At 33.8% G+C, this 19,938-nt stretch overlaps 1 protein-coding gene across 2 annotated transcripts in view; it reads right to left on the bottom strand.

Moving 5' to 3' along the window:
* The window catches only part of LOC145247517 (organic cation transporter protein-like), an 83,444-nt gene that overhangs the window by 36,593 nt on the left and 26,913 nt on the right, over positions 1-19,938 (bottom strand). For both annotated transcript variants that reach the window (XM_080109333.1, XM_080109332.1), the window contains exons 3-6: positions 18,105-18,208; positions 12,250-12,404; positions 8,456-8,627; positions 6,682-6,897 (exon numbers count right to left, since the gene is read on the bottom strand). In XM_080109333.1, coding sequence (XP_079965459.1) covers positions 6,682-6,897; positions 8,456-8,627; positions 12,250-12,404; positions 18,105-18,208 — 647 coding nt within the window. The remainder of the gene's footprint in view (positions 1-6,681; positions 6,898-8,455; positions 8,628-12,249; positions 12,405-18,104; positions 18,209-19,938) is intronic.

The following is a 19,938-nucleotide window of genomic DNA, read 5'->3' as shown; positions in this document are numbered from 1 at the left end:
AAAATGTTTTCTTCAAAATTACTGGATTCAACCGGAAAAGGGTTGATATGCCGTAAAACAAAAACAACCAACCAAAAAAACAACTAAACTGTTCTCGTCTACAACAATCCATATCTTCATTTATTCGTAGTTATTTATCAATAATACTTACATTTTAGTGGGGTTTTCATTCGTCACTTCTATCACATGTCGCTAATAGGATAGATTTGCGATAGGCATTTTAAAAAGGCTTAATTCTTTAGTGCCTCCTTGTTATAGGGACAGAAAGGAAATACCTGGTTGAAGAAACAATTCAGTCACCATATTATTAAACAAGAAATAAGAGGGGTAAACAGTTTGCATGATTGAAAGGGTTTCACCAAGCGTATAATAGAAGACCACAGGATAAAAAAGAACAGTGGAATACGAAACTCATTGCAAAACGTCTTTTAAAGAGTGGTTGCTCTAGTAGTTATTAATATGCTGATTAAAAAAACTGTAAGCAAAATATTAAATTAGAAACAAACATAAACTTACAAGACATGAAACACAAATATTAATACAAACCTGCTTTATTAAATGTTTTTTTTAATTGTTTTTTTCGGTTAGTATTTAGTGCAGTATTGTTAGTATAAAAAAACCCTGATATTATTACATCTATGTTCATATAAATAAATATTGTCCATCTATTTATCTATCCGTACTCCTATAAATTCGGTTTTCTTTTGTGTGTATTGATATTCATATTAAAATCTAACCCTAACCCTAACCCCCCTCGTTTCTATTTATTTAAAAAGAAAATACAATTTTGCATTCATCGCCAAAAGATCAAGCTAATTTGCATATTCTTTTAAACATTCATGCTAATTAATTCCCTATCAGCTTTTTCGGTTTTCTTAAGGGATGATCATCTTTAGTTAACTATAAAGTATAATTATATACATGCAGATATTCTACTTGATTTATACTTACATAATATTCGCGTAAAAAGTTACAGTGAACATAAAATTGTTTCCATATATATTTATGTATACGTATATATTTTTGTTGCATCTATAGAAGTGAACGTGTCTGTGTGTCTGTGTGTGTACATTTTCCTACGCAATAACTCTGTCAATTTTCATTTTACAGACTCGAAATTTGATATACAGGGTACTGAGATTAGGGAAAATCTTTGTAATCCGCATTTGGCCAGAAATTTGGCTGTTAAGGGGTCAAAGTTTGACCTTTGAGAACTCTACCGAACTCTTTCGACAATGTTGGGTCTAAAAACTTGAACTTTTAGATATAGGTTCCTTGGATATTGGAATCGTCCCATAATAGAATAAGAATAATTTTTTCTGGTTGCTCAACTGTTACTTAATATACTGTTGTGTTTACATAATCTATACAATACATATGCATTTTTATTTTTTAAGAACACGACCCGATACTTGCGAAAAATAACTGGCGAAACAATCTCCTGTGGCGAAGAGAGACAAGTGAAAAAGATTGTAGAGTAAAACTGAACGCATCTCAAAATAGCATTCAAATCCAAGAATTTTATTAAACACAAGAAAAATTGTCATATGCTGGAAAAAATTAAAAATATATCATGACGTTTAAAGAAAACAGAAAAGCATGCTAAACATTTACTAAACGCTCGTAATCTGGCACAAGGCTGCAAATAAATATACATGTTTAATTAAGGCTTTTATATGTCATAGTTAAAAACGAATCTGTATATTTTTCCGACAACACTGTAAGGGTACACAAAATAAAACTTATGAAGCCTCCAGAGCGCTGATAAAAAAACCTCCATTGTTATCGCCGAAAAGTGGCGAAAAAAAAATGGAAAGTGTGGGATATAAAAGACAAAGTAACCCTCCTCAGCATACCCCAGTAGGAGCATTTCAGGATATTATCGCTACCCCCCCCCCCAAAAAAAAAAGAAAGTTAAGCCTACCAGGGCTTACCTCTTTGGAACGATCATCACCATATCTCATCCCGATGGAGTAGAGCCAGCTGACGCTATATTGGCCCAGTCTCCGTTGAACTGATTGTCAGGGATGAATCCACGACTAATATGATGACAAAACGTGTTTTCTTATTTCACCTCCTTGATTTAATCCCAGCATACTACGTCTCAGCATATCTACTTCAGAACCTTTAGAGCAGAGTATTCTGAAATATAATCTATATATTTATTAAGTGAGAAATGTGTGTGTGTGTGTGAGGGCGCTTCTCAACCTATATACTCAACGAAATTTTGATCTACAAACTTGAAATTGCGTATATAGGGTATTACGGCATGTGAAAAACTTAATAGCTTTTCATCCGGAAGAAGGCTGCCAAAAGATCAAAATTTATGAATTGGTACGTGGTCATCGATTTTTATTTGTTTGTCAACTGTTTTACGAATACGCAAGATTGACCCGTTTTCGTGACAGATTATTTATGTTAAAAATAAATAGGCTTGATAACACTTTTTATTGGTCTTGACTCACTGTTTTTGGGCTTTGCTTTCAACCTTTCAGCTCGAGAATATTTTTTTTTTACTTATAATAAGTGAACTGTTTAGAAAAACATAATACTCGTATGCACATGTTTCAGTTTCTGTCCGTTTTTTTTACCTTTTTTAAAAGGAATTTAACGTTATTTTAATACCTACAGTATTTCTGTTTTTTAATAAATAAGAAATATGCATTAATTAAAATATGGTATTTATGCGTATTTTACGACAGGGCAACGCCGGGCGAGCTGCTAGTAATAATATACATCTAAGAATGAATATTTCTGCAGTATTTTCTTCAATTTCATTCATGTTCTCGTGTCGTTTTACGAAGTAGTGATACAGTGCCGTTTTTAACAATATACTAGCTGGGAGAGGCACCCGGCGTTGCCCGATCGTAAAATGAGGTTAAATATGATTATAGAGTCAATTTAATAATAATAATAATAATAATAATAATAATAATAATAATAATAATAATAATAATAAAATGGGACTTAGGTGCCATCATCCAGAAGCGAAACCGAAAGAAAAATTTTGTTAACAAAAATAAAAAAAAATAAAATAAAGCCACGTGCTTGGTGCGAACTCGTGTAACTTAAGTTCGTAAGCGAGCACTTTATTAATCGAACCACGAGAACACATTTATTAAAATTTAGCCTTTTAAAATGAAACAACGAATCGATCGTCCGCGCATGCACAACTAACAAAGAGCGCCGAAACTAAGGTTTTACCGGAACCCCTTTCAAAGAAAACAACATTTCTACATGAAATAATTGACGATTTTTTTTCTAATTTTTCGATATTATGTCTCCGAAAGATCACTCTTTCGGTCGTGCCGCTTCAATTCGGATGACAAAAGTTTAAGCAGACATACAAACGCACACACACACACACTAACACACAGACGACTGATATATATATATATATATATATATATATATATATATATATATATATATACGTAGATTACTGTTTTAAAAATAATAAATAAATAAAAATGTTATATACGTCCAAACAAATTAAAAGGGCGACTTTCTAAGTAAATAAAAATGAGCTTCGAGGCGGAGCCAATATTAACCGTATGTATCGCTTGAAAAAACAACAATAACAAAATCTCTCTCTCTCTCTCTCTCTCTCTCTCTCTCTATATATATATATATATATATATATATATATATATATATATATATAATAGATTAAAAAAGTTAAACTATTTTAAAACTAATTTTTCTGTTAAATGTTAAATAAATGCCGAAAACTGTACTAAAAGTGAATAATTCTAAAGAAAAAAAACACACTAGAAACAAATGTTTACAATTATTTTTCCACACTGAAACGACGCCGGATTATAGTAATATCTATTCCTTGCTGAAAATAAATTAAAAATATATCGATGTACAAATACATTTCCAAACGCTTTTCTTTTGCATTAATCCAAGTTATTTAAATGCTGTCTTGTTCATGAGAAGTAGAATAAATCATAGAATTTTCCATTAGAAGTTAAACTAGATTTTATATTGCATGTTAGTATATTGTATAGAAAACTAAAACACAGTAAAAGCATGTAGTTAATAAGCTGATAAAATCTTTCTCAAATTTCCATGTTATAAAAATAGGCTCGTGATCAGGAGAGATAGTGCTGAACCATTGAGCTACAATTAGTTTAGAGCAATAAAAATAGTCTTTAAAAATGATAACAAAAATAAATTGGGACAGGATTGTCACTTAATAAGGTTGAAGTCGAAAAGTCTTAGCATGAATAAAACTGTAACTATGTATGTATGTATGTATGTATGTATGTATGTATGTATGTATGAATGTATGTATGTATGTATGCATGTATGCATGTATGTATGAATGTATGTATGTATGTATGAATGTATGTATGTATGTATGTATGAATGTATGTATGTATGAATGTATGTATGTATGTATGTATGAATGTATGTATGTATGTATGTATGAATGTATGTATGTATGTATGTATGTATGTATGAATGTATGTATGTATGAATGTATGTATGTATGTATGTATGAATGTATGTATGTATGTATGTATGAATGTATGTATGTATGTATGTATGTATGAATGTATGTATGTATGTATGTATGAATGTATGTATGTATGTATGCATGCATGTATGCATGTATGTATGAATGTATGTATGTATGAATGTATGTATGTATGTATGTATGTATGTATGAATGTATGTATGTATGTATGCATGTATGTATGTATGTATGAATGTATGTATGTATGTATGAATGTATGTATGTATGTATGCATGTATGCATGTATGTATGAATGTATGTATGTATGTATGTATGAATGTATGTATGTATGTATGTATGAATGTATGTATGTATGTATGTATGAATGTATGTATGTATGTATGTATGAATGTATGTATGTATGTATGTATGTATGAATGTATGTATGTATGTATGTATGTGTGTGTGTGTATGTATGTATGTATGTATGTATGAATGTATGTATGTATGTATGTATGTATGTATGGCTAAAACTTTCGACAGAGGCGGCAGATTTTCACGAGATCGGTATCGTTTTGAAGCTCGACCCTTTGGGCGACAAATATTGAGAAATTGGCCAAAAACATTAATTCCTTCATCCTCAACTGGCCTCTGAATATTTTGTCTACAGCCTTGAAACTTGATATATAATGTATTTGGACCTCAGCAAAAATTTAATTTGGTTTTTAGCCTATAAAAATAGCTACAAAGGGGTAAAAATTGAAATAAAACCATTGACCTCGGCAGTGGTAAATCAACAAACTTCTGATCATGCGTACATATATATTTTTAGCTTGAAGTTGCTTACACTACGCTAAAACATGATATTTTAATTTATACATATTGCGTATGTATTATAGAATCAATTCTCTATCGATATAAACGAAGGAATGATTTGCGGCGATTTTAAATGGTACCTCTTTTTTTATCGTAAATTGAACTCATTAAAAATAAAAAAATAAAATGCTGAGGTATACCCGGACTTGAACAGGGGATCAATCGATCTGTCGTCGAATGCTCTACCACTGAGCTATGTCTACAGATAAAGTAAGATCGGTTTTGAAATCGGTGCGAACAATAAAAATGTCGAAAAATTACTTTGATTGTATCGTTTTATATTACAACTGAAAATAGAAAATGAGCAAGAAATAAAAATAGGTTCAGTTATGATGACATGATATAAACTCTTCATTTGCTCCAGTTTAGTTTTGTTAAATGTTTAGCAAATTCCATAAATAATACATTATTCAACCTATTTCAGAAGATTTTTTTTATTACATTTTCACCCCAAACAAGGCACATTGCCACTTTGGTGTAGGGAGCTACTATCAGGGGTAACAACTACCTACTGGGGTACTATGTAGGAATTTGGGCAGCAAGATGTTGGTTCACGTTGCACTTGAACTTCTGCACGTCAGTACAGTTGGGGAAGCAGTGAGCTGGAATGGAATTCCAAAGTCTAGCTGTTCTGAGGAAGAAACTACTGGAGTAGAAAGATCTTTTACATCTAGGGATTTCTTGGGGGTGGGATTTTGCAGCCTGTCGGGTCTGTCGAGGGTGCTCACGTCGTGGGGGCACAAGTGATTGCAGTTCATCAGAGAAAACAAGTGTTGTTAAAAAAACTTAGAATCTTTTAGATAAGGATTTGTTATTTGTGTTATTTGGATTCATTGGACTACTGTTCTCATTTTGAGTGTGATTTTCACAACGTTTCAGTCGATGTAGCCTTCGACCTTTTTCAGGTGTATCTCGTCGAACTTGGGAATGTATCTGTTGAAGTCGGGAATTTGTTATGAAGGTTGAACGTTCAATTCTCAGCATGGGCGACCGAAAAATACAATTGCAAATTACTCAGTACCTCTACCCAGTCATGGCTGAGGAAACAAGAGTGTGCTACCCTAGTGAAATAAATAAGGCGTTCCGTCCAAATTCCAGAGTTCAACAGAAACATTTCCGAGTTCGACAAGATACACCTGAAGAAGGTCGGAGGTTACATCAATCAAAACATTTTTAAAATCACACTTAAGATGAGAACAATAGTCCAAGAATCCAGATAATACAAAAAAAAAAAAATTGTTGTAAAAATCGTTTATTGAAGAAAGATAATTCAATGATCTACAAAATAAAAAGACGAACAACGCCGAGTGCCCTTACCGGGGTATAACGATTTCACTTACCAGTTAAACATCATGATGAGTGTGATTTTCCGAAGTTTAGATATCGTGAAAATTTTCCATAGCTTCACAGCGCGACCTTCAGCAACTGATATTTCAATATTTTCAGACTTGCAGCTAAAATCGCACTTGTTAGTTTCGGCGATTTTATTCAAAACGATTTTTGCTTTTTCTTGCTTGTTCATGGTCAGCAACCAACGAGGTGACTCCGGGATAGTCCTGAAAAATAAAAGTAGCGTCACAAAAGTATTCGGTGCAGTTACAATACAGAGTAGAACGATAAAAATGTCGCCCTAAAGAAAACAATACTACGGTTTTATTTTAAAACTTTTATTTGACAAATCAATTCAGGTAACTTGATTATGTAGTAAAGTTGACACTTATTTAATGTAACCGCCTTCAGTCTCAATCATCGTCTCGATACAGGTCCAGAACTGGGACCATGCCATTACCATAAGCGCCGACGGGAGCTCGGCGAATACTCGGCGGATGACGGCGATCAGTCTGACTTTAGTGTTGTGGGAGGTCATGTTGATGATGTTCTCGACATATAACCAAACGAAATAGTCCAACGGGTTCAGATCGAGAGAGGAGGGAGCCAGTGAGAAAAAGGCACAAAGTCGTAGCACTACTAAAGCCAAGCTTGTGATCTCTTTGGACTTGTGGGCCGGCGCCGAATCCTGCTGCCACACCCAGTGTCCGCTAGCGGCCACCTGATTACACCAGGGGATTACGACGCTCTTCAGCACATCTAAGTACACTTTGGTGTTGACTTTCAAGCCGACTTCGAAGATGTGAGGTGGCATAATGTGACCATAACTTGAAACCACACCAAATACCATAACCGTGCATCGTCCGATGCGTTGAGCTGTGTCTTCAAGCGTTGAACCGTCTGGATTTGCATTTTAAAGGTGTTGGCAATGGTCCTGTTGTCATAACTTGGATAGTAGAGAGCATGAGTTATACAGCGACGCATCTTCAATCTCGCTCGTTGAACAGTGTGTCACTTTCAGACATGATAGAAGGTTTCTATCGCTCTTGGTATTTGTACACAACTGTAAAAAAAAAAAAAAAACGTGACACGAACATGAACTGATTAAAATTTAAAAATTAAAAATAAACTAAGGTGAATGTACAAAATATATAATGATTTTTTTTCCGTTCTGACCCATTTTTGACCCCTTAAAAATATTCTAACCGGCTAAAGACTCATAAAAGAAAGATCTGTAAAAATCCAATCATTTGAGACCCCTAGCGCTGCTCTGCGACTTTTAGTTTCGGAGGAGATAGAGTTTGAAAATATGAAGACAGACAGATATATAGCCTTTTATATATTAGATTATGTTTCTGACTTTTTGAGATAATTAAAATAGGTATTATTTGGAGTCTTCGGACTACTGTTCTCATCTTCAGTGTTACTTTCACAACGTTTCGGTCGATGTCACTCTTAACCTTCTTCAGAGGTATCTTGTTGAACTTGGGAATCTTTTTGTCGAACTCAGAAATCTTTCTGTCAAAATCGGGAATCCGCACGGAATTTCGAATGGCATTTATTTACTCCGCAGGCTCTTGTTTCGTCAGCTATGACTGGGAGTCCTAGACAATTTCCAATTGTATTTCGAATGTCTTTTAATCTCCAAAAGAGTGAAACTTGCAGCTTAATTTTACCAAATACGCTATCCACTTCGCCACGGGTTATTGCTGGGGCACTTAAGATGAGAAGAGTAGTTCGAATAAACCAAATAATCAATACAGAAAGGTGTTTTAAAAATCTTACCAGATATAAAGAATTGCAAACGGTATTGATGGAAGCGACGCCAGGAGGACGATCAATTTCCATGAACGGAGGAAAAACGCCAGCAAATCGATTATCAGGTATCCAATCGTGAAGTACATTTGAAGAGCGATCGAAGCATTTGTCCGATTTTTCATCGAAGAAATTTCAGCCCCTGTTATACAAATAAAAAAAAAAAACACAAAAAGAACAACTGAACAAAATCAAGTTCAATGAACAGTTAGAAGTGACCTATTTTCAAAGATTCAAAATTCAAAATGGCCACTTCTATGCAGAGAGAGAGAGAGAGAGAGAGAGAGAGAGAGAGAGAGGGAGGGAGGGAGAGAGAGAGAGAGAGAGAGAGAGAGAAAGTTACCAAACAAATCTTAAGATAGTGTGTTTCCACGCTTGATATTGGATTATATATACACATATCTCTGTATATATCCAAATGCTACGTTTATTATTATAAACAACCACTTTCAAAGTGAGCATTGGAAATAATACTACTATTTGCGATATGTTTTTTTTTTTTTACACAGTGATCACCACTTATCAAGGCCCGGAAGCCACTCAGGGATAAGGGTAAATGTTGCATTGAATTATATAATCTCTATCTCTATCTCTACTATTATATAAAAATCACTTGGTATGTGTGAGGAAGATATTTTTTTCCTCGTAGATACCGAAACAGCTTAGCCTATCCTTTTCATATTTCACACAAATAGAATTTATATGTTTGGCGATGTTCTTAGATATATTTTCTACATAAATTCATCCGATAAGTATCGAAAATCGAAAAAACCTGACCTTAAAAATGGTCTTTCTTCTCTTATAGATAGACAGAATTCTTACAGGGGAATATTTTACTGGCCGGAGTAACGTAAAATATTCCCCTGTAAAAATCATTTCATCTATAAGAAAAGAAAGACTATTTTTTTCATATCATCAAGCCAAAATATCAGCTGACGAGATATTGTAAACAAACACAGACGGAATTTGATGAACGACATTATCATTATTATTTAAAAAATGTTTTTGTTGCGCAAATTCTTCTTCTTAATATTCAGTAGAGGATTGATTCTATTATAATACATACGGAACTTGCATAAAATTAAGATGTCATGATTAAGTGTATTGTAAGGGCTGTTGGATCGTAAACATGGTCCAACATCCGAAACATATTTAACCAAACAGATAATATGGTAATAAAAAAATAAAACACATATTTGCTCTGCAATAGTACTGAGCACTCTCTTCACGTTTTTACTAATTACCAGTTTTACTGAATATATATATATATATATATATATATATATGCATATATATATATATATATAGTTTTGATCTCACTACCATATATTAGGTTCAATATAATAATCGATAGACATTTGTGTAAATACGTAATCTGCATGAATTAGACGATCATATTTAAGTGTATCTTATGACCGGGCAACGCTGGGCAGCCTGCTAGTATAGAAACAAAATCAATACAAAATCAGTACAATAGCAGTACAATAACAGTATACATAAAACAATTAATACACTATTAGTTATACAAAGCAATATGAAAATGTTCCCCGATTCCATTGATCGGCATAGCTAAATTCTCAAAAGCTGTATAAAAAAATCTGTATCATGATTCATTTTCGCCATGAGTTAATGCACCATGAAAATAAAACAGCCCATTTTCCATCCCTCTAATCAATTTTACTATTTGGTCCGGATCTCTATTTTTTCCTCTGTCTTTATAAAGAAAAGTCGCGGAAATTTTATCCTATTAGTCTGATCTTATATTTGGTCAATTATAACTTAAACAAAGTAAACTATTTTTCAAATATAAAGAGACACAGGAAGAGAGTAAATTTCAAAGAGTTGGTATAAACAGGTGTGTGTGTGTGTGTGTGTGCCACACTGAAGTCGCAATCTCACATCTAGCTTTGGATGTTTTCATTATTTTTCAAGAGAGTCACCGCTTATCAAGGCCCGAAAGCGACTCGAGGATACGGATTAATAGGTGCCAGATGGTAAGTAAGGCAACTCCGTAATGATTGGTAGTGATGGCAATTGTGTAGAATTTAGTTATTTAAGAGGACAGCTCAACGAGAATTTGTTTAGATTAGACTTGAAAAAAGACAAAGTTGTAAACAGTAAACAGAAAAGCAGCCCCACGATATAAAGTTCTATGGACGGGCAATGCTAAAGGCCCGAACGATTATTATTATGGATTTGTTAACTGTCATGTAGAAAAATATATGCAGAGAGAATGTTTTGAAAGAAAGAAAAAATTAGCTAACAGAGAAATTTCAACTTGGATTTATAAACAATAAAATATTACAGAGATATTTATGCAATAAAATAGATTTAGGAATTCAAGTTTATAAACAGTAAACAATACAATTGACCTGGTAACAAAGAAAGAGTAGGTATTGATATATATAGATTAGAGATACAAGTTAGAGAGCAGAACGAGGTAGCCAGATTGACGTTATCAGTCGTTGAAGCACTTGACTGTAAGGACTAAAAGGGAGAAAATATCCCCAATGGAAACACCTAACTGTGAAAATGAAAATAATCGAAGAAAAATAAGAATAAGTCCTGTTGTTACAGTGTCCAAGAGACGAAGTGAGACACAACCTAAGGTTAATAGTCCGTTATCAAACGACCATTGTATGCTTACGTTTTATGTTTGTTGAACACACACCCATAACGCACATTTATAAATACTAGACGACACACGAGCATCGGTTTTATACATAATATATTTATTTAGACAAGATGTGCATAAACGCACGTATATACACTCGTTAGAAATATACACGATAATATAACATTACTTATTGAACAGCCCTCGTAATATGTTACAGATGATAAAATAATCGCTGTTCGGTCCGAGATAAAATCCTAAGATCTCAATTTTAGAGGGTGTTCAGTGGAGTTGATTCTCGCTCCGAAAACTATATGCGTAAACTGTGACGGACTCTGCTTGCTTCATGCTAAAAACAAAATGGCGATTTCAACATTTTTTAAAATAATTTACAACTTTGACACGCTAAATTGAAAGAATGAGATAATTTTTCACAATATCCAGATGTCAGTTAAATAATATCTATGAGCAGAGTTTATTTAAAAAAGCTTCCTAATTGTGGAACACATTTCCACTTGTCGGCTTCGCTTTGAACAACAACATGGTCGATCCCGAATTCAATGTCGACAAATACTTATCAAATCTGTCCTTATAGTAATATGGTATTACGAACATTCCATGAGCGATATTTCTGACAAGGGAGGAAGAATGGCTGTTTTCTGGTTAGAATTTAGCCATTGAACAGTTATCGTTTGGTTACTTTTTGATCTTGAAGTAATTAAAAAAAAATTATTTTGATCTTGAAGTAGTTTTAAAAATTTCTTCATGCCTTGTCTGGAACAATTTACATAAAACGCAATTGTAATAATTCCATTCATAAGTTTCAATTCTATTTTAATATTCTTCATCATTGGATTGACAATAAATCCATCCCATTAACCTTTATCCTTGACCAGCTTTTGGTCTTGATATGAAGTGATTCCTTAGTAAAAAATCAAATTAACGCCGTATTCAAATTTAAAAGCCTTTAATTTAATTGCCTCGGGACTGCTTCTTTTCAACTATCTGTTTCAATGCTTCCATGATATTCTTCATAATTCGAATATCAATTTATCTATCTCATTAATCCTTATACTTCAGTGGCTTTTAGCCCTGATAATTGATTGCTAATTAGAAAAAGGACATTCAAATTAAAAACTTAATATCTTACCAAATACAACTGATGGTATATAAGACCCAGCACCTCCAATGGCTGTCAGAAATCGGAGAACTAGGATCACGTGGTAATCCATAATTAATGAAGACATGATTCCTGCTGTGCCTTGCATGATAAGGGCACTGATGATGACTGTCTTGCGTCCAAGTCTGCAAATTTAGCGAGAAAAGCATTAAGTTATTTAAGTCAGAAATGGGAAAAAATCTGTTATTCAAAAATCGTTACAATCTTCTTGAAAAAAAAAAAAAAAAAAAAAACGGAACCTACGTTATTTTTCTGCATGTACGGAAAATGTACCGCATAAACTATGACTTACGTCCCCTTGCGGTCAGTACGACTTGAATAATAAAAAAAAGATCATGAACTTTTCCGTTATTTTTCGTGCAAAAATCTATATATTAATAGGATTTCGTGTGTGTTATGTATTTGTGAATGACTGCCGTTTAATTGTTATCGACTTTCTTGCGATAAAAAATTTCACCACGATGTCTTCAAAAGTTTCGGTTTCGATTATAGTTGATGGCACTCAAATATTAAATATAAATATTTTTTTTATAAATAATTTTACCAAGAATTCTTTGTAAGATTTGGTTCCTGTTTTGTTTATAGCTGATGGCGCTCTAGTAAGCTATTCTTTTTCTCTTTATTTTTAAAAATATTTTATCAAGAATTCTTCAAAAGTTTTGATTATAGCTGAATGAACTCAAGGTCTATATATATATATATATATATATATATATATATATATATATATATATATATATATATATATATATATATATTTCTTTACTGTTTTTTGGGGAAAAAATTCCAACAAAGTGCTCGATTACAAAGAAAAACTTTTTCGTAAATAATGTTAGGCTCTCGTCAGCCATGAAACAACATGGCTGACGAGAGCCTAACATTATTTACGATTTATCTTTAACTGGTCCTCTTTATGTTGGGCTTGAAACCGACGGTACCAATGTTTTTCTGAATTTCTGTATAATTATATATATATATATATATATATATATATATATTTCAGAGGAAACATAATTTAATTTAAATACCAAAAAACAAGAAATGGGCAGGTGAAATTAAAATTTCCTTAAGGCCTTATCGTCTGACCCTCTAAGAGGAAACGTCAGAATGATAAATTAAAAACTAAGAAAACGAATGAGGGAAGAGGGGAATTTTGGTTTCAGTTGGAAGAACAATGAATATATATATATATATATATATATATATATATATATATATATATATATATATATATATATATATATATATACTTCAGAATAAAATTATCCAACAATCAATTCTGACCATTACATTGTGATGTGGATTACCCAAAATACAGTTTGGATCATTTTACCACACTTCTTGCAAGGACATTCACTTCGGATTTTATCATGCAATTTCACTTCCCCTTACTCTATGACTTTTAATTACTCAATCAATTTTTAATTGTGATTTTCCATGTCTCACTGACTTTAGCAAATAAAGTGTAAACTATTATAACTATTTGCTAATATTTTCTCCTCTGAAGAGATGGTAGACATCGAAATCCTATAGGATAAGGAGTTAAAATATTTCTAATGTATTCTTTGTCTTACATAGAATAATAAAAATCTTTGATCTGAAACTCCAACATTTAAATTCATTGAATAATTAAAATTATATATATATATATATATATATATATATATATATATATATATATATATATATATATTGTATTGGTAGTAATTATTTGTTTGTTTAAAACAAAATATATAAGTATGTCACCCAAAAGAGTGCTCAATGAGAGTGCTCAATGTTTAGACAGAGCCAAAATAAGTGAATTTTGTATAATGTGTAGCCATTTGTTTGTAAACTAAATTCACTTATACATATATATATATATATATATATATATATATTTATATATATATATATATATATATATCGGTTTCGATTCAAGCGGATGCACCCAAGTTATATGGATATATTTTTTATTTTTGAAATCGCAACTTTATAATATATAAAAATCGATAGAACATTAACTCTGCAATAAAATACATACGAAATCTGCAAAGATTAAAATATCATATTTAAGCGTACTTTCCGACCAGGCGACGTCGGGCGTCCCTGCCAGCTTAGATAAATACTTTTGCAATTTTAACAAAGAACTACAATAATATTATAGTGTCTCCATTTACGTTGAACATCTACAAAATGCCAATCTCAATATATTACATATATATGAGTCCCCTGTAGAATTTTCACAAGTCCCACTAGTAAATACTGAATATATAACGTTTGGATTTTTTATGATAGTATATCATTTGTATTAAGTACTACTGTTTCTATCTTGGATATTATTCTCAAAATGTTTCAGCTATTATAACCTGTAATCTTCTTCATGTGTTTACTTTTCGAAATCGGGAATCTTTTGTTGAACTCGGGAATCTTTTGTTGAACTCGGGAATCTATATAATTAGAGGGTGATATCAGTAGTTCGAATAAACCAAATAATTAAATGAAAATATTTAGATATTTCTGATTTGTATAATTTTTTCACGCCATAATCGTCTAGACACATCGGGTCTAGTTAGATCACTGAAGTAAAGCAACGTTGATCTTCTAGTCAGTACCAGATGGACAGTCGATGGACAGTCATTTGGGAATAATAGGCGCTGTCATTAGAAATATGTCTGTGACATGACCGTACCAGGGAGCGATTGGACTCCCCTTTGAGGGAGGATGCTGAGATTCGCGAAACATTAGATAATGTCGGGCAGATATGATTGTTTTATTCATTAAGTATCGTTATGTGCCCGGGCGACAGCAACCAGCCTTGTCGAAAGAAAGATTTGATTTATAAATTCCATTATTTTATTAAAACGACAACTTTATGTCACCGTGAGAGTCACAGCGAAAACATAATTTCGTTTCCGATGTCAACGAGTGATGACTCAGGGTTGTTTGATCTTTGAGTGCAATTACCAGACCAACGTGGACACCTGCCTGAAAGTGTTTCAAAAACCTAATGTCGTAATTTCCCTGGACAGGGATATACATGCGACTGTAATATTTTATTTAGGTCAAACTGTTGCTTGCTTTATTTTTTTTATTTCTGTTTTTTATATTTAAGCAGTTTAAAAAGAGTAAAATGTAATATAATCCCTATTTATTAACTTTTCGATAAGGGGGGGGGGAAGTTAGACACACGGATAGAGTTTAATGGACGAGAAGTCCAGTTTATAAAAACAGGGGACTGTGGTCGGGGATACTACATCGGTAAACCGTTTGAGTATTTGCCCAAGGCGCCCCTAAATTTAGATATGAAATGAATCGTTACGTAATGGATCACGCACGTCAAATCCTTAGCCAAGGTCGTTGGGAAAATGGTTAGATCATTCTACCGCTCACTATCGATGCAATTCTCTGTCTGTATAAAGTCAAGTAAATCCTAAGATGAACTTCGTTATTCTCATGGCTATTGCTCGTCTGGGCTCCAATCTATGGTCATCCCTTGCCAAACTTTTATTTAAAACATTAGTCTAGCTGAAACCACTACCAATAATAGCCTTCACTCTTTATTTGTGCCTAAACCTGAACGTAGATTCCATGAACAAAGTTTCTTTCTTAGAACTACACGTCCGTGGAACTTTTTTGCGTTTACCTGCTTTCCAGCTGACTACAATATAGCCGTCTTCAAGTCCAATGTAAACAAATTCTTGATGAGCCGTTCCCGTTAAGTAATCCAATTTATCAAATTTACATTACTATAATATTGTCCTATTGACTACCATGCACTCATAATTCCTTGTTATCGAGTTGCCTCCGGGCCTTGATAAGTGGTGACTCCTTTGTAAAAAAAACCCCTCTTAATCATAACACAGACCGAGGATGCTATTTTTTCCTGTTGAGACGAAAAATCATGTGAGTACAGATGCTGTCTTTGAAATCGTCCTTTGTAGGTAAATTTAAATTAAATTTGATCATCATCATAGCGTTTCACTCCATTTCTAGATCTCTTGTCAGGCAGTGTCCGAAGCATCCGTCAGGTCTACATCAGCATGCCTCTCTTAGGGGACAATTTGTGAGGATATTTGCGATAACTGCGCTTCGGCGCCGCATGGACACTGTTCCAATTGGGCACGTTGTCTCGCGTATTGGCAATCTTTGCTCCAGCCCGGTTAAGTATTACTCACTCCTTCTGGAAGAGTTCAAGACCTGCTGGGAGGTCTTCTTTCGATGCTAGAAAAGCCTCGTTGTTATTGTCGTCTTAAAATCCGTTGATGGTGTTTTACGAACGAATCAGGTCTCCTTGCATTACAACTACTCTAGTAAGTAGAAATGCATTCTTTGAAATCGTTTCTTTGCAGGTAAACGTGAAGAACACCGTTTATCTAGTTATCAACAGTTGAACATGCTCCAGGTGTGCATTTTCTTTCTAAGGTGTTCTCTTTAGCAACTTGGAAGCATATTCTAGAATAGGACGAAAAAAGTTACAAAACAGAGGATGTCTAGACAATTAATGAAACGTTGAGTTTTACAAAATAAGAAGTGAGTAAAAACAATTCGTGACTGAGGATGCATTAGTAAAGGGCAGCGACTCATTTTTACCCTTAAATATAACGTGTGTTAAAAAGTGAAGATGTGCTGTGTATATCATACGGGAGGGGGACAATATATAGTAGCTCAATCGAGAAATTATTGTAGATATCGTAGAGAAATACTGGCAACATCTCTTCTGTGAAAGGAAAACCGTAGAAAGAAGAAAACGCATCCCCCACTAGAGAGCGAAGTCACCGTTGTATTTTTTGAACAAAAGAAAGCATGCTCTAACCACAACCACCTTGGATTTAGCACCAGTAGCTTATCTTAGGATGCGTCTTACTTTCATACAAGGATGTATTAAGGAATGCTATTGACACTGTGTAATTACATTCAGATGCAGGTGTGTGAAGATTTCCAGGTTCCATTAAAAATTAAATTGATTTTTTTTAATAAAAAAAATTGAGTGGGGGTAACCTGTTCCGACAGTGACGTTACAGGAACAGAAAGTAGCTTATCTAAGGTGGTTAATAGTATTTCTCTTTCGCCGAAATTGGTAATGAGAGATAGAGAGAGGGAGAAAAAAGAAAGAGAGACGAAGGGGGAAGGGGTGGTGTTTTATGTGTAAATATCTACAACAGTAAAAAGAAGTGAAGATGAGAACTTCAGCTGCTATCTCATCAGATATTGGATGCAACGTGGTGATTAAAGAATTCCCAACTATGTTGCAATAAATATGAATTGCGTGATTGAACATAACATGCACTCAACAGGATATCAACTGTATTTTTCTTCGAGGAGGCAATAACAGTGAATATTCTTCCTACGTATATGACGAAAGGAAAAATCAGCAGTTTCTTTTGAATGAGAATCCGAGGAAAAATTGCGTGTCCCAGTAGTGACGTTACAGGAACAGGAAGCCGCTAATCATTCGTGGCGAACAGGCAGGAAAAGCCTTTCTCTTTCAACAGAACCGGCGAAGTGAGAGAGAATGATAGAGAAAGGGAGAGGAACGAATGGATTAAGCGTTTTATGTGGGATCATCTTCAACGATAAAGAGAAGAGAAGATAGGAAGTTCGGCTGCCACCTCATATCTGCGACTACAGAAGTGTAACCAAATGATTTTGCCGGCGAAGTGGATGCATTGTGGGGGTTAAAGATGATCTCAGCTATTAAAATTCAGTAGGATTTTATCGTCGGACCATTTTGCTATTTTTACTCACGTACTTCATTTGTGTTTGCGTTAAAAAATAAATCGTTAGACGGTAAGTGAATAGATTGGCAACTCGATGTAGGAAACATGTTCTAAACGTATACTTACCGATCAGAAAGCCAACCACAAGACAGCATAGCAAACAAATAACCAGCGAAAAAGACCGTAAATATTTGATGGGAAAGCCATTCCCTGTGACAAACTAAATTAAACTAGAAAACAAAAAACAGAATATTCAAACAAACAACAAACAAAAAACTTATTTTAACAAGAAAAACTGAATGTTGAAAACGTATCCATGAAAAGAACGATGATAACAAATATTAAGATGAGAAGAAAGCTTTTGCGGAATTTTTAATTTATATTTCAAATGAGGTATTTCCAAATAAAGTTTCGTTATAATACCTTTACTTTATATATCATTTTAAAGAGTGTTCTTTGCCCTATCTAATCATTTAAATTACAATCGTTTTAAGGCAATTATGTCTTCTATTTAGTGAGTTGAATACAAAATGGAAAAAAAGCAAATTCGCACAATTTTCTTATTTCAATTCAAGCTAGGCCAAAAAGCTGCTGAAACAGCTCGCGACATCAGGGTAGTGTTTGGCACAGGAACCACTACAATTGTGGTTTAAGAAATTTCATAGCAGTGACGAGAGTCTTGAAGATGATGGGCGTAGTGGTCGGCCATCGGATGTTGACAACGATAAATTAAGAGCCTTAGTCGAAGCCAATTCACGCGTAAGTGTTCGAGAACTTGTTTCTGAATGAGACGTAAAGTATACGATGATTTCCAACCCTTGAGAGAGATTGAAAAGATAAAAATTGATAAATGGTTTCCTCACGAATTGAATGATAATTAAAAGAACCGCCGTTATGAAGTGTCCTCTTCCCTTATTTCACGCAACAAGAACGACCCGTTTCTCGACCGGGATGTGACCTGCGATGAAAAGTAGGTTCTTTATGACAACCGGCAACGCCCAGCTTAGTGTTTAGACGCCGACAAACCTCCACAACACTTCCGAAGTCCGAGTTGCACCAAAAGAAGCCCATGCTGACTATTTGGTGATCTGTGCCTGGTCTCATCCATTACAGTGTTTTTAAATGAATGCGAAATCATTACGACGGCGAAGTACTGTCAACAAATGGATGAAATGCATCAGAAACTTTGACAATAACACCCAGCATTTGTAAACTGAAAAGGCCCAATATTCCTCCACGACAATGCCCGATCGCACGTTGCTAAACCGTCCCTACAGAAGTTGCACGAATTTGGCTACGAAACTCTGCCTCATCCGCCATACTCTCCAGACCTCTCACCTACTGACTACCACTATTCAACCATGTCGACAACTTTCTGTGTGAGAAATTCACTAAAAATCTAAACGATATCAAAAACGCTTTCAGCGACTTTATCGCCACCAGAACGCAAAAGTATTACGTTAGCAAAAATGTGTTCATTCTGGTGGCACTTATTTCAATCAATACATTTTTCTCATGTGAATTTAAGAGTTAAAAACCGCAAGAACTTTCTTTTTAACTTGATATATATATATATATATATATATATATATATATATATATATATTAGCATGGGCGTTGCCCAGGTATTTGGAGGTGTATGTTGAGCAACCCCCCCAAAACCGGTCAATATATATATATATATATATATATATATATATATATATATATATATATATATATATATATATATATATATATATATATATAGGGTGTCCGAAAAGAAGCTGAGTCGTTACTCCAACTGAGAGCGAATATTTATCGTAGAATTGTACTTTTGATTGAATTCAAATTTCTAATTCGTCAGCTCTTTAAACACTCTTTACACACACACACACACACACACACACACACACACACACACACACACACACACACACACACACGTGTGTATGTATGCATACACATATACACACATATG

Source organism: Euprymna scolopes, chromosome 25, assembly GCF_053919585.1.
Source record: "Euprymna scolopes isolate OS-2025 chromosome 25, ASM5391958v1, whole genome shotgun sequence".
Classification (NCBI taxonomy): Eukaryota; Metazoa; Mollusca; class Cephalopoda; order Sepiida; family Sepiolidae; genus Euprymna; species Euprymna scolopes.
The sequence above is the reverse complement of the archived record's forward strand: the minus strand, read 5'-3'. Positions and strand labels throughout refer to the sequence as shown.